This window comes from Nipponia nippon, unplaced genomic scaffold (assembly GCF_047370975.1).
Source record: "Nipponia nippon isolate SJK-2023a ecotype South Korea unplaced genomic scaffold, ASM4737097v1 scaffold_32, whole genome shotgun sequence".
NCBI lineage: Eukaryota > Metazoa > Chordata > Aves > Pelecaniformes > Threskiornithidae > Nipponia > Nipponia nippon.
The window spans coordinates 5,598,688-5,625,541 of NW_028262350.1; the positions used below are offsets into that span (position 1 = coordinate 5,598,688).

At 45.3% G+C, this 26,854-nt stretch overlaps 1 protein-coding gene across 3 annotated transcripts in view; it reads right to left on the minus strand.

Annotated features, from left to right (window-relative positions):
- The window catches only part of MYO1D (myosin ID), a 161,888-nt gene that overhangs the window by 78,721 nt on the left and 56,313 nt on the right, over positions 1-26,854 (minus strand). For all 3 annotated transcript variants that reach the window (XM_087770098.1, XM_087770099.1, XM_087770100.1), the window contains exons 15-16: positions 19,283-19,449; positions 14,613-14,820 (exon numbers count right to left, since the gene is read on the minus strand). In XM_087770098.1, the coding sequence (XP_087626224.1) occupies positions 14,613-14,820; positions 19,283-19,449 (375 nt within the window). The remainder of the gene's footprint in view (positions 1-14,612; positions 14,821-19,282; positions 19,450-26,854) is intronic.

The window sequence follows — 26,854 nt, forward strand, 5'->3', positions numbered from 1 at the left end:
CTGATAATCCTGATATGTGGCCAAAAAAAACTATCTGTAGCAAGCAGTATAGCAGATGTGAGGGGCTGCTCTTCTCTATAAATTCAACATTCAAAGAGGAAATAGAGATTTTGGGTCCCAAACCCCTCAAAAGCAGAGGACTCTCTTCTTTCAACCTTTGTCAGAGTAACCCCTCCTCATTCTCCTTTGGCCTCACCGTCCTTGCATGGGATATCTCCCGTTCACGACAGACGTGATCCACGTCGCTCTGGCAGAGCCTGGGCAGTTGCTTGAGCACCCACCACTTCACTGGTGCGTTTGATGCTCTGTAAAGCACATCTGTGTTCTAGCACGGCAGAACAGAGTCAAGGCCCTACGCAATGCTGCCCAAACATCTGACAGTAAGGCTGAGCCAATCCATCCCTCAACTTGTATTTTAGCATGTCAAACTGACTGTAAGCCTACAATCTCCAACACTTTCTTGCAAGATAGAAACCGGTCTTCGAAACAGCATGAAATCACCCTACACCCTACCCCTTTCTGTGGATCATGCAGCATGGTGAAGACCAAACTGCAGCTAAGTCCCATACAGCTGAGAAGCAGCTGGAGCCCAGCTCACTTGTACGCTGTATATTGTTGGTAGGAAGAGGAGGAGGGAAATGATGCTGGACAGCAAAGTGTAGGAAAATGAAGCACAGCGAAGAACCAGGGGAACAACTCAACACACAAGGTGACCGAAGGCAACGAGCTCCTCGCCAGACCCCAGGTCCTGCCAGGAGCCACCCTCCTAGAGACTATTTTGGAGAACACAAGGAGGAGCTGGGGAAGCGAGGCATGAGACGGGACAGCGAAGGGAAAGGTAAGAGCAAGAAGCACAAAAAGCAGTCCCTGCGACCACGGCAGAAAATCCGCACTGCTGTACTGACGTGACGAACAAAGCTGGCGAGAAGAGAAAGCGCCCGTTAACCGGTGAACAGTGGACTGGTACTGAAAATCTCAATGCTGCATGCATATAAAATCATATATAACGCTTCCCTTATTTATTCTTTGAAATCATTAGAGAGACTGAGGGAAAGCAGCATCCTCTGCATCACATATGCTGTTCTTAGTAGTCACTTTTAGCGCACTCAATTATAATCGTAGTTTTACTGCTACATAACCTGCATATCACAAAGAGATACAAGAACATCGCTATAGAAAGGGCATCAGAGCTCCGGAGAAGCTCAGGGTCTCCTGAAGCCACAAGCTAAAACCGACTTGCACAGGACCTGGATTTCACCCAAAGTGTGTAAGGCTGATTTAAACCTAGCATTTCCATGTCTGAGGGCATATCAGATTCAGAAACTGGATGAATTTGACAGAATCAGCAACTAGGATAAAATAATTGAGCATCTAAATAGTACTGAAGTAATTTGTGCCCTTTTATAAAGAGAAGTGAAGAGGACTTGGATTGCTTGAGACATTTAAACATAGACTGAAGTGTCACAAAATGTACCTGCAAGGAACGTATGGACAGTAAACAAGACAAACTGGGTAAAAACCCGCTGCTAACTTCTCATTTTTTAATTTAATAAGAATAGAAATGAGAAACAAAGGGTTCCAGGCCGCAGCTAAACAGCCTTCTGAACGTTATAAAGGATCTCAAGAAAAGAACATGCACGGCAAATTTGTGTAAGCTGCTCGAGACTTTGTAGAGCTCCCCTTCTGTCGGTTTTTCCCAAAAAGGTTTTGAATTGTTTTTAGATACAGAACAAGGTCTTGATTTTGCTTCCTTGTGCCTGAAGTAGGCATGCTCTTGAGGAAAGTCTCTTGCTGTGGTTATTTTTTACACCAGTCAGACATCCGTGGAACAAAGGCGCTGTAACAGATTGCCCCGATGTTGTATCAGCTGCATCGCTGCAGAAATTGGCTTCGCAGCAAGAAGTGTCACACTTGCTACAAACACTAGCCTTCCAAATCCAATTATCCAGCCGAGGCATGCCCCTTGGCTACAGGCAAGCAGTAAACTATTAATGAAAAGCATGTCCTCAAATCAAGTTGTCATAACTGGATAACCTCACTCCTAGTAAGGACCTTCCTAATAGCCACAACGCAGCTCCTCCCAGACGTGAGGGGAAAGCCAAAGATAGGAACAAACTTCTCCCAGGGAACGGGGTACAAATATTCTTTAAATTAATTGTTTTTCTGGCTCGGCATTTTTCTTTTCAACCTCAGGGCTCAGTGCTGCTCAAAGCAGTCCATCAGTAATGTTGAACTGCCGAGGCAAGCTGACTGCCCACTGGCCTAGCAGCCTCTTCCAGAAACATGGACCCTTCAAACCTACAAACAGGAGGAGGCTGTCAAAGCAACAACTCCTTGTTCGGCAGCCGCTTTGTGTACTCTGTGTTGTGTAGCTGTGAGCAATGGGTCAGAACCAGACACAAGACAAACGAGGATGCTGCAGCGTTTCCCACCAGCACACACCTTCCTCAGACCTGAATATTGGCAAGCACCACCTCTCCCAACGTACCTTTCCAATTCTTCCCCCCACCTCCAGTTCATAACTCAAGAACATTATAAGCACTGTAAAATGAAATAAAAAAATCAAATTTCCAGAGCTAAGTTTACCACGGCATTTAACAGATTCTCATCTCGCAAAAGCTCCTTTTCTGTTACATGCTGGAGGGCAATGGTAGAGCCATGGCCAAATACGGGAGACCAGCATACCAAAACTCAACAGAAAGACGACCTGTGCAAGCGGGATTCTCCTTCCTTCTTTGGGCCCTCTGCACGCAAGATACTGTCCAAGTCATTTTCATACCTAGTTCAGAAAGGACTCAACAGCTCACATGCATCTCCTGTCTGAAACTCAACCACCAGCGAGCAGCTTTCAGCTTGAACTTAAACCCAAGCTACACGCCAGCAAGCTGGTCATTTCAGCACTTGCATTTAGCAAATCTTGCAAGGACAGGGTGAACAAGCCTGAGAATCGCAGTGCCCCGTATCATTCTTCCTACAGGCAAGAATAAAATGATCCTTCCTTTGCCACCTTTCTGCGGCTTTCACTTCTGGTGAAACCTGGCTTCTCATAGAAATGAGACTAAAGACAACCCTGTCCCCATCTGACCTCTTGAGATTGCCCTGATATCTTCTGAATCTCTAGCCAGCTTCAACCAAATCTGACGGAGGAACAGAAGAATCAAACAGGCAAGTCCATACATCTTTCAGGAAAAATCAACAGCAGCGTAGAGAGCGCCTCAAATTAGAGTGACATTGCTGGAAACGCTTCAGAATGAGCTCAAGAGCCATCTGCCTTCCCCGATCTCCAAATCCCAACCAGCACACGCGAAGCTCCTAGCCAGGCACAGCCACACGAGACTGCGTGCCAAGCCAAGCAGGGAGAGGATACCGGGAGGATCTGGCAGTATTTCAGGGGGGTGAGAAGGTGGAGGTGTGTGCAGGACACAAGGGAAGGAGTGGAGGGTATGATGAGGAAGGCTGGAGAGTACCGGCAGTGATGGGTCACAAGAAGAAAACCGATTGTCGTCATCGCGGGGTGTCAGCAGCGTAGGACAAACCCATAGGAAGCCAGGCTCGCAGAAAACCTTGTTTGATGACAATTTTCAAAGGGACACACTGAAGAGCAGACTCCAAAGCAATCGATTTTGTCATCAATTAGCGCAGTGCCTAGTGACCAAGCAAGAGCAAGAGACATCGTGCAGGACACGCTACGGCATAGATTGTCCTCTACAAGAAGGGCTGCCCAAGGAGACAAGGCAGGGCAGGGCATTGGAAGGGGAATAACCAGCAGCATGTGTTGGCTCCACAACGTGTGTACGCAGGGAAGGGGACCACGCGCAAATTAAGGACTCAAGAGCAGAGACTTGTAACTATGGTTATGCTGAGAACGGAAAGAAAAGGGAGTTTGTAGGTTTTTTTTAAAAAAAGAAAACAAAGAAGCAACATTTCCCCCATCCACTCCCCACCCATGGTCTCTCCCCATCTCTTTCAACAATTCTGCCTTCTCCTCTATGCTTTGTCTTCCTAAAGGTCAGGTGAAAAAAAATTAAGAGCGCAAGTGAAATTATGAGTAAAGGGCTAGGAGGATGGATAGGGAGAAAGGAAAGGCTTGGAAAACAAAGTCTGAACAACACAAGAAATTCAGTCAAAACTCTTGAACATTAGAAAGCACGTATATTTCTACAGTTGCTTCCAGTGAAGAGAGCTCCTTGCTGTTTCCTTTACCGCAGTCCCTTTTACTCCTTCAGTTATGGCCAGAGAGGTGGAAGTGACCACTGGGACCATGAAAAGCTCCAGACCAAGAGAGATCCATCCTGCTCTGGGTGCTCAGTGACCCCATCCGTGGTCCCCCTCCTCCCAGTGCAGCAGCTGCTTTGGCAGCTTCTGAAACCGGGGCTTGCACAAAAAGAAACAGAGCATTCACCCAAACCAACAGCCATGCCTTATCTTACGGGAAGTACGGAAATCTTTTCTGATGTATGTTTAATTCAGATGTCTTTTGATTAAAATTTAATAACTTAAAACATCATATGACTGGAAAAGGAGATCTGGACACGCCTTTAGAATCAGCTTAAAAACCTCGGTGAGCTTCTAGCAAAGTTTCTAAGATTAAAGAAACCTAACACAGACCGAGTCCATCACCTTAGCAGAAAATCCTATATATCAATCCATGTATTACGGGCTTGTCTGCAGACGGCAGCCTGCTTCCAAGCTCAGAATTTCCCTTGGAAAAACAAAAAAAAAGGAAGAAAGAAAGGAAAACAAAACAAATGGGCCCTGCAGAGCACAGGGAAAACCAGCAGACCAGACAGGGTGGACCCAGAACGCCGGGATCGCCTCGCCTGTAGCTCTTCCATGGAAAAAGGGATAATCTAGATTTGACCTAGATGCCGCAATCTCTGCGAATGTGGAAGAAAACCCACACAGCACACAATCTAAACATATGAGCAAGCAAACAAATGCTCAGAATTCAGCAAACAAACCGGGCTCGTCTAAATTAAAACACCAGTGTTGTATTTTTGAGCAGTTCTGCAACTAACTAAACCTTGGAAAACCATTTCATGCTTGCTGTAACACAGCTCACCTCCTCCCACCACGCCTCCTTCGCACTAGCCTGAACTGCTTCGTGATCAATATTTCATGCTGCCCTAGCACAAGCTGCCCTCCAGGCATCCAAACTGAAAAGAATAAAACAAAACCTAGCTAGAAATTCACACAGGCATGAACCTTCCTGCACAGCTTTAAAGGATCCCAAACGGGAAAGGTTATTAAATATTTAAGTCGCCAGTGCAGCGCAGAAGCTGCGTGCAGCTCTGCCACGGGGACCTCGGAGGCACTGCAGTTTGAATAAACGCTCAAACCTGCAGCGAGCTTTAATGATACTATTCCTGATTGCTTTTGAAAGGGGTCATCTCCTTGCAGAGCACAGCTATGACAGTGGCTGATATCCACACACAGCACCCACCGGGTACTTGCACACACAATTTGTGATCTGCCTTTTCCCAGTTCAAGTAAATCCAGGTCCCGTAGAAGGTTGGAGGCAAACGGTTTTAAATCAAAGCCTCCCCGTTCTAACAGATCACATTACAGAGCATATAAACGGCGAGTGGGAAGAGCTGCTTAATTTACTAAATGCTGTTTTCTCTTTTCACATGAGTCAGCTGAACAGTATTCATTCTATCGCCCTGCTTAATAGAAACAATATTGCACGAGCTAGGGAAGAGAGAAGGGTCCCACCCGGAGATTAATTAGATTGTACTAATAAGATCGTGTCCAATAATAAACGTAACCATTATCAAAGGAAGAGTGGCTATAAGCAAGTCGCGCACGTGAGGCTCAGGCACGTACAGATGGCGCGCGGGCTGCAGAGCCCTGCCAGAGCTGGTCTGGGTTTCTCCTGCACCTTGTTCTGCTGCTCAGCAACGGCTGCAGCGATGTCAGACTCCTGCACCCATCTTCCTTCGAGGCCGAGCCTGAGCCGCTGCGGTTCAGCCCGAAAGCCTCAGGAAGGCTCTTTGCCACCCTACTCGTAAGGAGCCGCTAGGTCCGTTTGGTGCCCTCAGCAGCGCCCCATTGGCAGCGCCCCGCTGCCCTGACACAGGGCATCCTATCGCTCCATCCTCCTTCCACGCTCCAGAATTTCCTGCCTCTGGCGCTGACCAGGGAAGGGAGATGCTGGGAGAAGGGAGATACGTTTATAGGAGCAGATGAGGAGAATTACCAAAGCTCCTGCGTTAAGGAAGCAGAGAAGTTTGCAATCACCAGAACAAGGTTGCTGCCCTTAGGAGAAGGCAGGAACCTTCTCTCGTCCCATGAAAATTCAAGGTAAGAGTTTTTCTTGCTGAAGATATAAAATACAGGTCATTTCATGATCTTCAATGTTTTATTGCTGGTAAAGACCGCAAGGATAACCAGAAGCACAGAACAATCTCCAAACATGGAGAAGTTAAATAAGCTAGGACACTTCTCTGGGGGAAAAGAGGAGCGAGAGGGGATGTCACAGCCGTCACAGAGGCCTGAGCAGAGTCCTGCCTTGTCGGTACGGGAACGAGCGGGCAGCAAGTGAAGCAAGGACTCAAACAAAATAAGATCTCTCCGCACAGTGGTTAACTGAGCTCGCCAAAGGAGGCTACAAAACCTAAAAGCTGGTGGGACATGTTTGAGGACAAGTTCAGGGAAAAGAAATCCAGTAGGTGCTACTGAATACAAGAAACCCCATGCCCAGCTTAGGTCAGGCCAAGTCCAAACACCTGAAGGGACTGGGAAAGCGTTAAGGAGAGGCATGATGCACACTCGCCCTGCTGCTGTCCTCCTGAGGCATCTCCTGGAGACACGACTGCGGTCCCGACGGACCTTTAGGCTGACACGGCACGGCAGCGGCTGCAGTTTAAAACCTACATCTAGTCAGTGAAGCGGCTGAGGATTAAGCTCCAGCTGAGTTTCCGAAGTTGCGACAGCAACGTTCTGCCTTTCTGGAACAAAGAGCAGATACAGGGAAAATAGAGCCATGCAAAGACCTAGAAAATGTTACTTACCTTTGTCTAAAGGTCACAAATACCAATAAAACCTGCATTTCTGCTAGGGAAGACAGTTTTAATCATGGTGGGAAAAAAAAAATCCAGAAATATTTCAGCAAGCACAGCTCAATCACTGTATGCTTATTTTTGCCCCAAAGCCACAGAACCAGTGTGAGTAGCTCGCTACCCATCCCCATGAAAGAGCAGCAAACCCCCTCGCAGGGCCTGGGATTTATACTGCAGTGTCCCGTTGGGAAGAAGATACGCACAGGACTCGTCTGTGCATCTCTGCCTTATTACAGGCACAGTTCACGTGATCCTGGTATTTTTACTATCACGTTAAATTAAGATCTTTCCCAAGTTAAGGCTGCTGAACGCTATTTGTGCTTGCTTTGCTTTACACCACACTGGCAGCGCGTTTACCGTTCAAACAAGGCTTAAAGGCATCTTGAGGTGCGCCAGATCAGTACCTTTTCAAAAATGAAATGCTCAGGCGCAACAAAAAATAATTCCCTTCCACGAAAACAGCAAGGAAGCATCAGTAGCAATGGCTGCAGAATCTGGTCTTCCCAATTTGTCTGTCATACACATGAATGAGCAGGAAAAAAACCCAACCCAAACCATGAAAGGCCAGAGTTAGAACCTGAAATACTCAGTTTACAAGGTCAGAACTACAAAAAGTTTGTGTAACAAACAAGGGACTGCAGAGACGTTTGCTGAAAGAAGCCCATCCAAGAGGAGGAAAAAAGCCACGTTTGAGACTGGGATTTCCAGAGGGACACGGGGACGCAGCATTCCCCAATTCCTCTGTCCATTAGGGAAATCAATTTAGATTCTTTTTGAAGTCCTTCCGACAGGTCCTGCAAACTGAAATCAGGTAAAGCCAAGCCTGCACAAGCAGGATGGGGCGAGCGGCGGGCAGCGTCCACACCGGCTCTGCAGCTGACTTTGCAGTCGCCGTTGATGAGAATTTACAAGCAGCGCGGCGAAAAGCAGGAGAGCGAGACGAAGCGTTGACAGACCCGGGCAGTTGCCTGCTCTGCCGCTGCTGCTGGGCGCTTGGCTTCTGGCTGGGCTTACTGAAGCCCTTCATGCACTCACCAACGCACAAACGCGCTCCCTGTGATGCTGGCAACAGGCTTGGGGAAGGGTTGGGGTTTTTTTTTTGTTGTTGTTAGTGTTTTTCCCCACGTGCACGGGAGTTAACAAACCAAGTTTCAAGGTGACTCTAACAGCCACGAGGCTCGAGGTCTCACAGCTGGGACACAAGAGCCCTGGAACTGGCGGTCGCCCTGCCATCCGTACGTTGCTGGACCATATTTATGAATGGTGATGCACATACACCATATCCTCTGTCCTCCTCCCTTGCTCGAGAATAAATGGGGATTTACATTTATTTAGATTAGAGCACGTTTTCACAGCGTGTCCTGGAGGAGGACAAAGATAAGCAAGCATGCAGAGCCCCACTGCGCCTGCTACTGAAAGGGCAGGATCCAACTCGCCCCTTTGTGCTTTCCCCCACGGGCACGTCCCTGACTCGCCTTTTTACCAGCGTGAACGTTCATCTGAAGGACGGGGAGCTGGCTGTGCAGCTAAACTGGCAGAGAAGAGGCTCTTCTCTTTTCTTTTTTTTGGCAGAATTTGGGGCTTCGTTGTTGTTTTGGTATTTTTGGGGGGTGGTGGGGTTTTTTGAGTTTGAGATGCCCCGATGCCTTCACTGCAAGCAGAGGAGCGATGTTGCTAGCACAAGGGAGGCAAGCAGCGCGGGAGAAGCGGTCGGATCAGGCCGCTAAGAGATCAGCCTGGCCGTACCGGCAAGCGGCACTGTCAACACAGCGGATACATCCAATTCTTCGTTTTCCTTGGTCCTTCACAGCACCCATGTGCTGCTCCTTTGGAAGGAGCTACAGCATCTCCTTCCACAGCTTCTCCCTGCCAAAGCCTCTCAAGATCAAAGCCTCAGTTGATGGTCCAAATCCACATGTAATTAGATACCTATTTCCACTTATCTTCAAAACTTCACAAACACATTCCCTTCAAGATGGTAAATGCCTTGAGTCCGGATGGCAAAGGTGTTGCATCACCTTGTATTTGGGTCACCGAACAGAAGCCCTCATCAGATGACCACTGCCCGTCCATAATCTGACATGAAAACGCCGCCTTTGTCAGAGCGAAAGCTTCCCTTTGTGGTTAATGCTTCCCAGCGCGCCGTGCTTCAAGGGCTCGTGGGGATGGAGAAGAAAGGGAAGGTGAAACATTAAATTATGAGAAGTCACCCGTGGTTCTCTTTTTCTGCTCTTCCCCGCCGGGGTTTGGGGAATGTTGCCATGGTGATTGCAGCTGTGGGGCTGCGAGCCACAGCTCTCCCGAGAGCAGCCTCCGCAAACCCCAGCGCCCGCGGCCGGCGGCACGCTGCCGGAGGACGGGCACAGAGGGGACGCTCAGCCGCGCCACGAGGACGCGTTACGATACCCACGGCATTGCGCCGGGGCCAGCGCCGCGTCCGTTCAGCTGCGCCGACCTCCTGGGCTCAGAGGGCTTCTGCACACAAGGATTTTTGTCCGCGGAGGTGCTGGGCTGCAACGCGAGGCCAATTCTTGCTTCCTCTGCATTAGGCAGTGAAGATTTAGTGAAGTGATTACCATATGCAGCTGTACTGGTCTGATAAAATTACACTGAAATAGCGCACTAAATTATATTGACAAGATACATCATCTTTGCATACCGCACGTGCTGGCTGGCTGGGCTTTTTTTCTTGAACAAAGCACTGTTCTGCAAAGCTAATGAATATGTGGGAATGCTTCCAAGGGCAGAAAAAGCAACCGGGTTTTATGGCAGCTTTTTTAATTTTATTTTTTATTTTTATTATTAACATTAGAGCTGCTCCATTTGCATTCATGAAGACAATCATATAGATGGCAAAACCACAGGTATAGTAAATAAACTCAAATGCACCAGATAAAAAGCAGTAGTGTTCTCAGCTGGTGCTCCTAAAATGACCACTGGAGTTGACTCCGACAGCGACGTCTCCACTGCCGTATGGGTTTTCTAATACCGGACAGCTCTCACTTGCTAAATTCTGCTGGAGCCAGCAAGTTGCCACGGTTAAATCACATCATGTCTGCTTACCGACTTGTTTCAGTCTGAAGTAAAATCACAGCCTGGAATCCCACTAACATTTTATCACAGAATAAAAAGGAGCATTGAAGATAAAGCTAAAGGAGATGACATCCAGGAGATGTGGAACAAAAGAAAGTAAAATTATCTACTTGAACTGGAAGTCAGTTTTAATTCAGCTTAACCAAACTCATATGAAGCAAATTCTTATCGTTGCTAAACAAAGGAACCAGCATTATTTTAAGGGTTAAGGGCTACTCACATGACAAAGCTCTTAAGATAATTACTGAATCTCTTTTTGAAAGTCTTGTGATTTGTAGGAGAGCAAGAAACCGCATAATATATATAAATAGAAATGAAGATGTACATTTAAAACTACCAAGAACCAGAACTGCTATATGCATTATATGCAGATCCGTCTTTCATTTAAAAGCATTCCTGTGCAAAGAAAAACGTTACTGGACCCCAGGCTGTGATCAGCCGCTCTTAGGGCTACGCCTTACATTTCCCCGCAGTTTTTATCACACAAGCGCCTATTGTCACAACAACACATTTTATCTCCAGTTGCCTTCTCCTTAATTCAAATGTGAGGAACTCCAATGCAACAGAAGGCTCAATTATTTTTTTTTAAATCAAGTTAATCTCTCTCTTTCCTTTTAGATATAATCTTGTGACTCTCAGAAGTATCACAGTTTGCCTTACTCGGCCTTTGATTCTTCTAGGCAAAGCTGAAGTAAGGAAAATGCAGCAAGAATTACATTTCCGTGCGAGTTTTTCATGAACAGTTGAAAGCAAGTTGAGAACAGAAATTAAGATACAGGCAAAGTTGCCTTGATGTTTTCAGAGTACAGAGAAGGCCTCTTCAGATCCTTACTCGGATTTTCTTTTTTATTGTGTTGATTGCTCCTTTTTCAGCACTGCCCGTCTCCAGCTGCCCCATCTACTGGCAGCAGAGCAGGGCTGGTGCACGAACACAGGAGTGATCTGACACAGAGCAGAGAATGAGATCTAATGGTGAAACAAGAGAAATACAGAAAATGGAAGAAAGACTCAAGCATTTGCCAGACAGATTTAACACTGTACGAGGTATCTAATTACATACCTACAGACATCAACCCAACACCTGCTCTTTTGTGGGCGAGCTGTTTAGTAAGCATTGAGATTCATTAGCGTTTCTTGCCTTTAGCTGCAAGTTCCAGGGCTGTAAAGAGCTCCTCTCCATCACTTTGCAAGCATTTTAGAGCCTGGCTGAAGAACATCCACAAAGAATAACCAGAAGTACAGGTGAACCACAGCGGGGTTAAGCTACAGAAAAGGAGCTCTGGCCATCCGGTTTTCTTTAAAGTCTTCAGTACCTTGAGCACTTGAGAAGGAGCTTGTCTCTTCCCCAGAAATCTCTTATTAGGTAAAGCAGAATCTCACTAGAGGTTTCTCAGAGCGAAATAACAAAAAGATGACTCTCCCTGCCCTATTTCGATACTTTGTGCAGAAGAGAAAGACATCTCCATGTAGACGTATATTAGTCCCTCTCCACTCCAGAGAGAGGAGGAAATAGGGGAGGGAGGTTTGTGAAGCCATAGGACAACGTGCACCAGGAATTTAACTTTTGTCACTTTGGCTATTGTCACAGTAAGAGAAGCCCCAGAAGCGCAACAGTTATTCTCTATCTAATCCAGCATACCTGATGCCACACAAAACCATCCAAGCAAAATCCCTCACAGAGCCAGGGAGCTGATCCGTTATTCCTAACCAGGGACTTACCTTCTAGAGGCAAAAAGTCTTTAGCCCTGCTCTTCTCCAAGGTTGTTGAGCCCAGTCCAGATCACAGCCCAGGCTATACAATTCTGAAGTCTCCATCTAAAGGAAAGGCCAGCAAACTCACAAAAACTGACATGTTGCTGTCAAAATGGTGCCTCACACTGTTCGCTGGATTTTAGCTGAAGGAGGAGCTTCAGTGCTCACCTTGCAGTGAGACATCATCTGTTTCCACAGCAGAGACAGGCCGGGTCTTTTAAATTATTCTTCAGGAACTGCACCTTTCAATTTCAAAAAAGGTCACCTCTCAATTCCTCAGACATTTAATATGAAAACTGGGGTCACCTGGGAGCAAAGTGTCCCCCCGCAGCTTTATTCAACAAGGAACTCATTAGCTTGCCTTATACCACTACGGGGAGAAAGAGAGACTCCAGATGAAGGGCATGACCCAGGGAACTTGCTGAATTCACCAAATAAGACCAAAGTGCTTGGAAAAGTGGCTGCAGACTGGGGAATTCCTCCCCAGAAACCAGAGTGAGCACGGTGGAAGCGCAACTAAGAATCCAGAAAAACGTTAGCAGAGGTGTATGAGAGGGGCCCCACAGATCAGCACCGTTTCACTCCGAGAGAGTAAGCCAAAATACGCTTTTGGAAAAGTATGCTGCCATTTCCAGGGAAAAGACCTGGAAGAAGATGACGAGTAGCCCGAGAAAGCTGCTGTGAAGCTCATCAGCAGGGCAAGCAGAATACTGCTAAAGAAAAGGAGAGAAAAGACTGAACCACAAAGCTCAGAAACAGACAGGTCCTGCATCCTTTAAGCTTTGCATTTCCAGAAAAACTAATCACACATACATATATACACACAAAAGTTACAAAATTCCTTACTAAAGATAAACCACGCAATCTGGCACAGCAAATACCAACAGAGATGCAGCCCTGGACTTGACGCTTTCTCCTTCCATACCGGTCAAATTGTTTCGCTTTCCAGAAAGGGAATCAGATCAAAGGCATTGGAAACACAAGAAACGTGAGCGTTTCGCAAAACTATTAAGGCTTGCAGTGGATAACTTTTCCTTCAGAGTCTTACTCTTCACCAAAAGTCCACCAGGTTTAGGAAGTTTGTGCAAACTTATGTTAACTGCATCGCTTTAGAGCAGGTTTTTTCTCTGTGAAGTTTTTATACCCATCTGTCAGCAGTTTCTATTTCTGACAGGCAAAAAGGGTTTCAGAAGTTCTGTTGTTTCCCAAGTTCCAAGAATGACAAAGGAAAAACGTGTTTTAAGAAATACATTTCTAAAAATCTTGAACTAGCCGACAACCCCTGTCGGTTAGGACCAAGTCAGTTCCACCACTTCTGTGGCTGCACAAGTCAGAAGTCGTTGCTCTCTTGCTAGACAGATCACGCTCTTACAGAACACAGTTTTCAGCAAGTACTAAAATGAGCTCTTCTATTTTTTCCCCTCTGGTGTGTGTTGCTTTTGAGGTTACAAAACCAGCTTCTACTGTGGTGTTGCGGCCCCAAAAAGCACCTAAATGATTTAGAAGCCAGCCAAGTCACAACAAACTCCTGCGGCTTACCCGAGTACCTCCGTAAGCAAAGTCTGAGAATGTGTTTGCCCTGAAGTCACAGAATGTAAAATTATTTATCCTAAGGGTAAAACCAGAAAGATCTCGAGCTCAAATCCCATGTTCAGAGAGGAAAGACAAGTGCACAGGTCCTGCTGCACAGTGCCTTAGGTGTCCTGCTCTTTGTCATGCTAAGGACCTTCTGTTTTCTGCTGGGTAGACTGCCCTTCCCTCTGTTACCCTGTCACCCAAGCTGCTGGGGCAGTGTTCTCCAGAGCCTCTGCAGCAGTCTTTGCCCTTGTTCCTGCGCTGTAACTCTCCTAGGCTTGCACCTACAAACCCCAATATTGCATGTTATAGCAGGTTCTCAAGGGAAGTGATTGCCACTAGTGTCCGAAACACTTCTTTCTGTACCCCTCGGCTATATTTTTTGGTTTACATTAGGGGACTCAATAATATGGATGCCCAAAGCTTAATAAACCAATATGCACAAGCATCTGGCCCCAGATCTGGAGCTCAGTCCTTGTATGCTCCAGTCAGCACTAACAGTATCATAAGAAAAAACAACAGGGATTTTGCTCAGGTCCTGACAAAAACTCAATAATTATTAATGGAATAGTAAGATGAGGCAGATCGCGTGCTGCACCAGAAAGGACGCTCTGGGAGGATGCTCATTTGGGATCCTGTCCTTTCTCTTCCTAGCTGGCCACCGGGGAGAGTTTTCCCTGTCCCTTTTCTCACTCCGTCTTCCCCTCTCACGCCTTTCCCTGCACCCCAAAGAGTTCTACCATCAGAGTTGATGTACGCCATCAGCTATGGATCCACTAACAAACTTTTATGCATGTAAGCCTGTCTCAACATCCATTGTGCATCACTTATACATTCACCCATAAAAGTTCCTCTACATTTCTAGGTAGCCTACTTTCACGGAGTGAAGAGCAAGTTTTTTAAACAGCATCCAATAATCTTATAGGTCCTACAGCTCACGGTACCTCACACCACATCAAGACACTACAGGGAGTGCTACTGAAAGAGCTTTAAAAAAAATCAAGCAGTAACCAAACTGCAGTATTCCAGAATTTGTGCAGACATGTCACTTTTGCAAGTGAGCCTGAAAAGGCAGCAAAGGCATTTTAAGGAACTTGAACTCAGTTTTTAATGCAGTAAACTAAGCTTTACCTTCTGTAGGAAGAGGACAATCCTCACAAGCATCTTGGCATGCAGGTCCTCCAAGGTGAACAGAGTTCGAGGCGTGCGGATGAAAATCTTGGTCTTGCCATAAGCAACGTCGTGCTGAAATCCATGACACTCTATGAGCTTCTTCACAGCATCTTTGTCCGAAGGGAGGTCATGGTTTGGCCAAGTGAATTCCGAGATCATCTTGTACCTGGAATTACAAGGTACAAGTTGCAAATGTAAACTTGTCATCTAGGTTCTCAAGAAGGCCAACCTTCAACACATTTTAAAAATAATTATGATCTAAATTCTAATATAACAGATTACAGACAGAAGAGCCTCAAGACGTCCTATGTAGGAATCACAATCCTCAAAATTCAAGGAAAATTAATATGAGAGGCATGATTTTGTGAGATGCTGGAAAAAAAAAAATATAGTGAGATAACAGTGAGAAGCTCACTTCAATGCCAAACTCATGCAACACAACAAACCTCACCATTGCCTTCCTGCAGATTTGGCAGTTCCATTATTCACGCTTTCAGCATTTGATTTTAATTTTTTTTTGTGAGGAAGAAAAGCTTTGGTTTGCTCCCATTCTGCATAAGAAGCCAACTGTAATCAATTGTTTAGTCAGAAAACCGAGATTTAAAAATTCTGCAAATAATGCTCTTGTTCATCATTTTGGTAGCCATTTCTAACACATTTATTATTTACCAAAGTAGCAGATAGTTGACTGCCACAGTTTGTGCAAACACCACTACTGCCTGTAATCATTCTTCAATCATCGCCTCCCATCCTCACTCTCCAAACTTTTTTATACTAAGAGAGAAAACGCAGATTGGAACTAAGACAACTACGAATCAAACACAAAAATAACGGCATCAGACTCTGCTCTCTGTTGAGATTTACATCCTTGCAAAGTGCTGATGAAGTGAATAGCCATTTGCAAAAAGCAACAATGAATTTTCTGCTTAAGATTTATGGACATAATCAAAACCATAATAGACATTTTCACTGTAATAGTACCCGCATTCAGGTTCTAAATGAAACAAGCATGCAGCAATCTTAACCACTTCTCTATTTAAAAGCCCACGATCCAAGCCAAGCATCAATCTCAATGTTTTAGACATTCAGAATTTTCAGCTACTATTAAATGGATGCAGCAATAAACCTTTTTACTGGGGAGTGGGTGCACTGCAGGAGTTACTAAACAGACTAAAATAAGCCTGAATGGAAATACATCACACCGTCGCTTTCATTCATCAAATTAGCCTTTCCGAATAAGCTGTTCAAGAGGGGAAAAAATGGAGGTGCGCACAGGGTCTAAGCAGGGAACACCATTGGCAGGAGGGCTACAGCACGCAGACAAGGGATCTTGCTGATAAATAAAAGAGGTATATTGAAAAAACCCTCTTCAGGCTCACAAAAAATAAGATTTTGCATTTATACTTGGCTGGCAAAAGCATTCCTTCTCTCAAATACACGTACACACAGGACATAAATATTTTACACTGGTTTCTCTTTCCTGTTCTCATCAGGAAAATGTTCTGCAATAATTAATTCACTGGGAAAATCTTCTACCTTGAGACATTTACATTAGGAAAAAACAAAAGACAACCAGAGTGGCAGTGCAAACCCATGCGTTATTAAACAGCCCTGCTCCACCGATGGGGCCAGAAAAAAAAAAAAGGGATAAGATGTCAGAGAACTGGAAACCTGCCCAGAAGAAATGTTAAATTTTCTTCCTCCTTTACCACAAAAACAGGGCTATGGTGTTTAAAGGCATCCCGAGGCAAACGGACTACCTCCCTCCTTGCCCACAGGTGGCGGGACCGGCAGTGGAATATCGTGGCATCCTTTTGCTCCTCCCGTGGCACGTGCAGCGCGACGCCACGAACGCCCTCCCCGCAGCGGAGAGGGCGACCTGGACGCCACAGCAAGTCAAAATCCCAACCTCGCTGCTAATCATAGCGAGGCAGAACCCAAAATAAACCTGCTCACTGACACCACAACCCTGCCCCTCTCCTGCCTGGAGGCCTCAACAGCTTTCAAGGTCACTTATACATTAAGCATCCATTTCTACACCACCTTTCTTTCTCCTTTTTCTTCTCCATACTTAGCTGTAGAAACACCCGGCACACGTCAGGTTGCTCCCAGAGCTCCCAGTTCTCGGTATGCTCTCCTAAGAACCCAGATTTTTGCAAGCCACGAAATTATGAAGCTTTAATGAAAAATATCAGTTCTGCACGTGAAGCAGGGTCATACTTTTCTCGTAGCACTGTGCGGTTCACAGCTATCGGTGTCGGTTACACGCTATGTTTAACGTTGCCCGGGAATAGGCATGTGGATGCCTTCATGGTGAAAGTGTTGGATTACGCTCACACGCGGCCATGCCTGCAGATGCCTCGCAGGCGCCGTTCTTCCCCCTGCCTCCCCCCACATCCCCCTTTCCGAAATCCAATCGGCTTTTTTTTTGATAGTAAGTTATATCTTAAAACAAAAGAATGCATCACATCTGTTTAAGATACATGGTCCTGACATGCATTCCGCGCAACTGGAAGACGTAGTTACCAAGTGAATGCACATCTCTTGGTCCAACAAAAAGATATTTAGATTTTACTTTCTACAGCTTGGTAAGGGCAGACTGGTTTGCACAGAGCTCAAATAAAAGTTTTCTTAACTTCAAGGAAAAGGACATTTATTAATGGTCTTAACTATGCTTTTTCATTTCCTACTGGTAGATATGAGATATCAACTACCTTACAGTATTTTAGGGCTAAATAGCAACAAACTCTTTTCCCACAGAAAGGAAAGCTATTTTTCATACGTTTTTATATACACACGTACATACACATATATAAAAAAATAGGCATACACGCACTCACACAGATATATGCGCATATACATATGTATATGTATCTCTATATATCCTGATATGTATCTCCTGTCCCCTCTAAGAGGGATCAGCAAGAGAAAACCCAGGTATCTGTTCTGGGCTCAGAAAATCTGAAAGCTTCAGGGGCCTGCGAGGGAGTTAAACATCTGTTTGTGGGACTGAACTTTTACAGTATCTTTTGCAAATGGAAGCAAAGAGATGACAAAGTTATGCCCCCAAACAGCCTCTCACTGAGTTACTCTAGGTCTGCCTTCAAACGAGCCCCACATGCAGCGCAGAAGTCCAGAGCTGAAGGGCCCGGAGCCTCCTCCATGCTCCCAGTCTCCCGGTAAGCCTGTTAAATAGAAAGGAACACAAATCCCTTGTGATCCCTGTTGAAAAACCACGCAAAAAACGTGCAGCTTGTACCACAAATCATATCCCCCAGCCCCTTTAAGAGGGGTACGTCTCACCCAAAGACAAGGAACAAAGATTTTTGGAAAAAATAAAAACAATATCCAGGATGGAAGATTTTTTTTTTTTTTCTAATTTAGAAAAATCAGCGTAGTCTGGACTCGAAGCAATAGTTGGTATGCAAATACAGGGTCTGATACCTTACGCTGGAGGTGTTTAATCCTACTCCAGGGTCTGGCAGAACAAATGTTACGATAGCCTGAAAGCTCTACCAGTTGCCATGTGCTAATTTGGTTTACGGGCTGTAAACACCACTTCTGGTCTTAAGCTTACAGGAGCTCATCAAACATTCATTAAAAACAAAGCAGCTGTTTATATTAATAGTAATTACACAAATCTTAAGAGTAAATGGTAATGAATTCCACATGTGAGGGCAGAAGCACACTCTAACCACTGCATAATGTTTAAGAAAACTGATAGACAACACTGAAGGCTGTATTTAGTAAGCCAGACCCTTTCATTCCACTTCAGGTGTCCTGAAATACTCAGGCAAATCTCCACTGTGAACAGCAAAAGATCTTTCAACAGCGCTTTGTTTCTAATGCATGACATCCCACCTGCTTGAATAGTTTGATTTTTTTCTACCCTCAGGGCCTTTTCCTTACCTGGTTCAGTAACAGAAGTAAAAATCAATTCACTATTTCATCAGCAAGAGGTTGAATTCTTAGTACCCATGCTAATTTACTGAAGCCATAAGACAAATTTCAATCTAAAACATTTAATTTGTCACAAGTCTGGTAGGAATTAAGAGGGCAAGTAGTATCAAACCCATGTTTTAATGGGGTCATGTTCCTATCCCGTTTTCAGATGTCTGGATTTAAAGTTCAGAGGTTTCCTCCTGCACACGCGTAACGTCACTGCGTGCCATCAAGCACTTCCCAAGACACATGATGTCTGTCTGACTCTCTCACGGCAACAATTAGACAATGTTCAGAGAGAAAACAGAAGTTAATTAGTTCTGGTTTTAGGGTTTTGCTCTGGGGAAGAACCTCATTACATGTTCCTGCTGCAGAGTAATACGACAATCGACTTTTAGCACAGAAGAAGTGGAGCCCGAGTGCCACGTGCGCACCTCTAAACACGTCTGCTGCCACAAAACGAGAGAGCAACCAGAGTCCCTGTTAGACTCATGTTTTATCATACCCAACAGCAGACATCAAACCAAACACCCCACCGCTCGTGCTCAAGAACGAGGACCACAAGCCCAGAGGACTTAAGGCTTACTCTTCGCTCAAGGGGAGCCAGCCAAATCACACACCTCACTCCAACGTCCCAGCTGTCCTGCGAGGAGCTGAACCGAGTCACTTGCCAGCACCCTTCTTACCTGTGAAGAAACTTCTCGTACGTTTGGCGGTAGGCAAAGCCTGCTCGGCGGACTCTCACGTTCTCCAAAAGGCCAAGGTATTCAACCTGATGCCTGCAACGCTCCTCATCAAAAAGCTGTGGTGACTTCTTATCGTTGGGCTTAATGCAACGGACATAATAGGGTTCCTAAGGGGACAAATCAAACCGAGTTTCACTCAGAAAGAAAAAGGTCCATGTAGACACAACTGTTTCCTCCTCATGAAAACATCGCGGTGCCAGTCCACCCCAGTCATCCGAATGAGGTTTAGTTGCTTAACAGGAGTTACAAGGTTAGAATAGAAATGACAAAGTGGCACATAACACGTTCTTCCCCTTAACACCCTGCAACAACGTGTTACAGGGTCAATGTGTCACTCATTCGAGTTCGACTGTCCTTTGCTATATATCAGAACCAGTTCCACATCCCCCTTCTCTACAGACTTTGACGATAGCAAAAACAGTCTTCATAAAAGACAGAATAAACAATGTAATTCACTGCCCTGACTGTTGGATATGGCTTTCCCAGTATCGACATCTAAAAGCAGCACGGATCACTCCATAATATTTAAACTATGCTGAATCAAGTCCTCTGAAGCCTGTAGCAACATGCTTGAATGCTGGAAATCCCTGAACGCTACCCTGTGCAGGGCAAACCCCAGCCACCTTCCATCCCAGTTCACCACCTTCCACAGGACAAACACAAGCCACCAGCACCCGAGTTCCCCTTTCTGCACCACCTTGGACTCGCAGGCGGCAGCGATCGCTGCGCAGGGACTGGTGGCTTTACTCCAGCCAGCAGAGCCCGGGTGCTCCAGCCCCGAGCTGGCTGGGTTGGCCCTGGATGCCCAGGTGAGGGTCTCACACCCTTCCCTGCCAGCCTGCACCCGCAAGATGAGCCCCATATACAGCCCTGCTAGACTGTTTTGGTGTTTACTTTTGGTTTTGTGAGATGAAAGGCAACTTTCATTTAGGCCAACATGGCCTATAGCTAGCACCAACTTGTCAGGGGTGGCTATAAGTCTTTTAAACTCATGTCCTTTCATCACACTGGGTTTTGAAGTCTGTTCATTTCTTTCTCTTCGTTGTTAGCCCTTGCTCTCCCACTTTTAACTTCATTGGTGGGAGGAAAAGCAATTAATAAGCGTCATAAAGGCCCACCTTGGTTTTCCAAGGTAAAATTGTATTCTTATAACATTAATATATATTGTTTTTTTAAGTAGCCCTTGCAAAAAGAGTGGCATATTCTGCAGGCTGGCAGAGCCTACTGCCCACCAAGTCTCATCGCTAGCCAAGGAGAGAACTCCAAAGAGGATCCCAGTCAGCTCAGAAGGGCACAGTATGTCCAGAGCCTTGCTTCAGAGGACATGTCAAAGAGGCACCTCAACTGCAGCATTTCAAAAATCAGTTTACAGCAATGCTAACGTTATGATAAAGGGAGATAAGCAGCCTGGCTGAAATCTTAACATTAGAAGATGCCAACTTTCATAATCACAACCGGTAATTAAGAATGAAATTTCAGCAGCTTTCCCCCAGATGTAACCAAAGGCCCCTTCTCAAAAGGGAAACCCCAAGGGTTCTCCAAAGGAGTCTGCTCTGTTCCAGTATTACCGGATGGTTTCAACAGTGAGTTGAATAAAGAAGTGCAATGTGGGTACTAAATCTGCAGGCACTATAAAGTTTCAGAGTGCAAGAGCCCACAATGTTAACAAATGGGAGAAATGGTCTGGAAAAAAAAGAAAAAGGGATTAATTTAGTGAGGACAAATGCAAAGTTCCACATTTAGGCAGAAATAATTGTATAATAAAAGAATGAAAAACTGATTTGACACTAGCGCTAAAAAAAGATCTAGTAGTTCCAGCTGAACATGAGTCAAGTTCATGTTTTGCTAAGGAAGGGGCACAGGAACAGGAAAACTGTAAGACAAAAAAACCTAACAGATTTCTACTTATCTGAACCTTACATTCAGTTTGGGGCACTGCAGTTCAAGTGGGATGCAAACGGCGGTGAGTCAGTTCAGGGAAGAACAAGAAAGATCAAAAATCCAGAAAATGTGACTCAGAGGAAATATGGGTTTAGTCTTGAAGGACTGAGGAGCCACATAACCATCCCGATGTCAGATTTCATACACTTAAAGGGTAGATATGAAGAAAAGTAAATATTCAGTTTTAGGACAAAGAAGCACTGGCTTTGACTACAGTATAAAAATTCAAATTAGGCATTAGGAGAACAAGGAACGGGAGCAGAACACCTGCAGAAAGGAGGGGAACCTCCAGCACTGGAGAGGAATAACCTGAACAAGCATCTGCAAAGAGAAGATAGAGGCAGAGGTGTCCTCAAACAGGAGATGAATTAGGTGCGTTCCCAAGGTCCCCTTTAGCCCTATTTTCTATGATTTGTCTATGATTTAGCCCTATTTTCTCTGATTTTAGGTCACTTACCTAATCTCAGGGTAACATGAAAGGCCCAAAATTGCTATTTTCCCTTCAGTAATATTGAATAAACAGGATCATCCTTGACTATCCTGGCTAGCCCTGACGTAACCTGGAGGTACGCAGCAGTAATGACAGGCACACGGAGCTTCCACTCACCGGTACGAATAGGCTGAATACGAGTAATGAACAGGCTAAAATACGGAGGCCTTGGAAAAGCAGAGACTCGTATCCTAGAAACTGATACAAGCCACCGGATCTTCTGGGGAAGGTGTTGGACTGGAACGTTTCCCTGCTTTCTTAAGCATGCAATCGGTAGCATCAGGCTGTGCTTTTCTCCTGGAGGGCTTTCCCTGGGGTAGGAATATACGGCATCGAGGAGAGCGAGCAAAATGTAAGCCAACCACCCATCCAAGAGCTGGCAGCATCGCTGTGCTGCCTGCCCTCCATGCAGCAACCCACGAGTGCGTAAGTAGGTACGGGGAGTGCGTGGGTAAACAGAGGGATGGGCGGGCAATATCCGTTCTTACATCATCGCCCTTCTCCCCTCATGATGTCATCTCTCCCCACGAAGCGCACCAGGGATAGCTCTTTCACGGTCTTGTCTGGCTCCTTTCCTTACCAGGGAGACTGAGACAAAGCTGCACGCAGCGGAGAAAACTGCCCCGCTTCCAAATAACCGGCTGAGGCCCCTGGTAGGGCAGTGCTCTCTTCATCCTGCTCTTCTTTTCATATCCTCAGAGAGCGGTGGGCTCAAAAAAGGAAGGAACACCACGGACACAGCTTCCCCAGGACACCAGGCAGCCGAGCGACAGCTCTGTTCTGCGTGACGTCTTCTACCAAGGTCACCACCACGCTGAGCCCTTTCTTTTCCCACAGTAACTCAACACAACCCATCCCTATTCTATTTGTTCTCCTTTTTTTAAGGAGAGAATGGTGAAATATAACGTGCTGGTACAATTCAAAGAGTTTTAAGAGATTTACATATTAACTTTTTTGGCTTTCTCCTGAAAATTCTCTCTGCACTGAAGGTAAGAAGGTTTACGGGGCCTTTATTCACTTGACAGTCTCCTACCAGCTCTCCGAACTTGCAATCTGCGTGGGTGATGATTTTCCCCTCAGTTCTAGAGCTCGGCTGTGCCATGGGAACGCAGCTGTCATTGGCGCTCTTCACGCTCTCTCAGACATTGTGTGTCAAACTATGAAGGTGGAAGCAGCCCTTTCTAAACTTCAAATCAGTGTTGAAGTAGGTTTGACATGGTCATGGCAGCTATGACTGATGAGGAGTAGGAGTTTGCTGGACCTGATGCCTGCAATTTATAAGCTCTGTATTGTAATCGCTCAGTTGTATGGCAAGAAATGAAGGCCAGGTCATTCATCTGCTAGAACAAGTCTCCTATATGACTGGAAATAAGTTATTTAGGGAAAAGGCAGGCTATACAGAGAACTCCCTGAATTACACCTGAACTTAGAGGCTGTGAAGAGTCTGCAGTTGTGAAGGTGAATGGTCTGCAGTTCTCCCCATCACAGACCTATCCCAGTGTTACCAACAGTCACTAACATCAGAACAACACCAGACCGTGCTGGATCTGCCGTCAATACCGTTGTGTTGCATCTGATGTCGAGATGAATATAAATCCTCTGATGAGATTGATATCACAAATATTCCACATTTGATCCACAGAACTGCAACATCTTGAGAACACAGGAACCAAATTAAAGAAGTCATTAGGAGCATGAAGTCGAGAAAGTGCATCCCACCCCTCTGCCTCAGGGGAAGCAGTGTCACTTGTTCATTACCGACTTTACAGCATCCAGTTCACAGCGATTCATTATTGCTAACACATAAACTCCCCTCACCACTGCAAAGCTGGCTGCTCGCGTTGTCATTCATGTCTTTGCCGTTCAAAAACGCAACAAACCTCAAGGCAAAAAATCTGTGCCTTCAAGGCCAGCACAAAGAGGAGTGACTGTATCTGCTTTTGATATAAAAGGCAGAATTCAAGATGCTGCTTTCCTTTTGGAAAACAGAAATAGGAAGTTCCTGCACAGACAGGAGATCATCTATCAGTGTAATTACAGTGTAATTAAAGCCTCTCAGCAACGACAGCTACTAGGGTGAATACTGAAGTAGATTATTCCATGCGTACAATCCCACCAGCCTCAGCTCTTCAGGGGGATAATTATGCAGCTCCCATTATTGCACCACGAGGCTGTCAAGCCTGGGAGCTGCATTTTATAAATGGAAGAACTGAAATACAGAGACACAAAGGCCCCAGTTCTGAAAGCTGTTTAGATGCCTAATTGCAACTATTTTTTCTTCTTAAATCAAGCTGAGCGATTCTTAGATTTTTAAGTATTAAAAAGAAAACAAACCAATTTAAAGTCATTGCACCCTAAACAAACTCCTCCTTGAGAGATTCCTTCTCCATAGTTTATAGCTTGTTAGATGAGGAAGGGATAGGGGACAGGACTGACAAATTTGTGCTGGCTATGTCCAGTCAGTCACAGCGATGACATTATAACTTACTAGAGATGAAGCCTGTCAACCTGGATAGGAGAGGAGAGGTACGGAAAAAAGAAGAGTCAGACAAAAGGAGCTACAGAGAAGGAGGGGGGAAAAAAAGGAAAGAAAAATAAAAATAAAAGAGATGCATGTCCAGAGAGAGTTCCTAGAGAAGCTCATCATTTACAGCCATGTCAGCCAAAGGATTTCCCGTGTCAGCATTTAAAAGAAAAGCCACCCAAAGTAATCCATCACACAAAGACCAAATCCTCAAGAGAACAGCACGGGCAGTAAAACATGTGCTTGAAAAATGTTACAGGGCAACTCTGTAAAGCCGGTTTTTGGTTTGGTTGGTTTGTTTTTTGAAAAAAAAGCACTTTTTTCTACCTACCAGAGGTTTCAGCCCAAAAGACGCTCAGTGTAAGTCTGGAGGATTACAGTATTATTGAGATACCGGTACTGATAAGCGCCACTTCAACTCAGCATCCTCCAAAAACATATTTCCTGAGTCTTCATACTTGTATGGACATGCGTATACACAAGCTGAAGTTAAAACCGTATTTGTGAACAGCTCCTGCGGTGTTAACACCACTTTTATGTTACCGACCCTAATGGAAGCCTCTGACACCCTAATCACACCGCCGGCCCCTTCCTCTCAGGAAACGCAGAACTCTGCTTTATCACCAAATTCCAGATATAAACCAGAATAAACCAACAAAAGAGAATTTTAAAGGTGGTTATTTTAAATACCAGAAAAGTTAAAAAAAACCCCAAACAACTAATGCTGTAGGTACTGTACTCACAGACTTTGAGGTTTGTTTCTGGTATTATTATTATTCCTGCCCACCAAATTAGCATTTTTGAGACTATGCCCACAAAGGCCAGGTTTAAAGATACAGTTGATACTGCCAAAAAATCTGCAGCTTTTCGAGAAAGGCAAATGAGCATCAGTGAAGAAGAGCTCTTGGACTGCCATTCTGTTCAAGGACTGTAGAAAGAGAGCACATAAATATGGTTTAAAGCACTTTATGGAGAAACATTTAACAAGCAAGAACAGCCCAGGTGGAATGGGAGGCCAGGATGGGAAAAGCAGCACTGAGTGCACTTATATACTGGGCACGCTCCGGTAACGTTAATAAATCACCAGCTCAAACTGCAACAAAATTCAAGCGTATCTTCATCTTGGTTTTTTGAGAAACAGCTGAGAAAAACATGAACTGATATTACCTCTCCCTACGGAACCTTATTCCTCTGACATCCGTAGACCACAGCAGCTAACACCACTTGTGCAACGCTGTTTTCAGAGAGCTGATTTCATCAGCTGTTACCACAGCCTTCCCAAAAAAAGTCCTGCAGGGTCCAAACCGCAGTCAGACACACAGACGTTGTGACTGTTGATCCCCAGAAGTGCAACTCCGGTCCCAAGTTAAGCACGGGAAAAATGAGTAACACGACCCAAGGGAAGAATTACGGTACCTGTAACTGCAGTGAGTGGTGTCCCCAAAAGAGACGGTGGTTTTACCAGCCCCGGAACAGCAACTCTTCACCCGCTCTCCAGCCCCCAGCAGAAGTAAGAGAGCCGAGACAAGTATCCAAACTGGCAATGACTCAGAGGCAGAGTATCCCATTTATTTGCGCATAACCAGTATCTAACAAAGCATAGCTTGAATGCCCAGTTATTAGCTTGCTAATCACATGCACATATTATTAACTATCCGAAAAGTCATCTCGAGGTGATCTTCAGGGCACAACGGCCAAACAGAAGCACTGTATCTCAGCGCTCTGTTTTACCGCTTGACGTACACAATGATTGTGTTCAGGACCCTGATCTAAGCAACCCCTCCTTTCTAGGACGCACCAAAATTTAGACCCTTTAAAGTAACATAAGCTTGATTTCAGGATGGGTCTCACCAAATTTGGGGTTTTTTAAGATGTATAGCAGCCAGGGTCTCCACTAAAAATTGCTAAAGCTCAACTACATAACTTAGTTTGCAAGCTTAAGTACCTACAAACGCTGTTCTGCAGGGAGCATTAGCCATGTAAACTTTTAAACGGCAGGCTCCAAAGTGCAATTTTCACCCCCTTCATCCCAGCCCTCCATCAGGCTAAAGGTTGGCCATAAAACACTGCGCAACCAAGACAGCCCTTGGCTCCTTCCTGCTTGGCAAGAGCCCTTGTTAAGCCCTGAGAAACACGCCTGTTTAATGAGAGCCTTCTCTTCGCTGGGATCCATAACTCTCTGGGAAATACAATGCTCTAAGACAATTTTCTCCATTGCTATTCAACAGAAAATCAGGAAAACCCCAACATCTTCAATACAAGTTTCTCCATGAAAATTTAGGAAAGGTAAAGAACGGGAAAGGTGCGTACTGTGGCGCACATAGGAGCCCCCCAGGGAATTCACGAGCTATCCTGAACACGGCCTATCCTTGGAAAAGGCTGACATTTGTGATAGAGATACTGATGATAAACGGAATAAGCCATATCCATAAGCTCAGGATGGATAATGTGCGATTTAAACTCTTCATCTCCTACTGTGAGTTGCAGGAATTGTTCAAACCACCACAGTGCATGGCATTCTCCTGACTATTCCAGTTTTATAAATACCAGGTGGCCT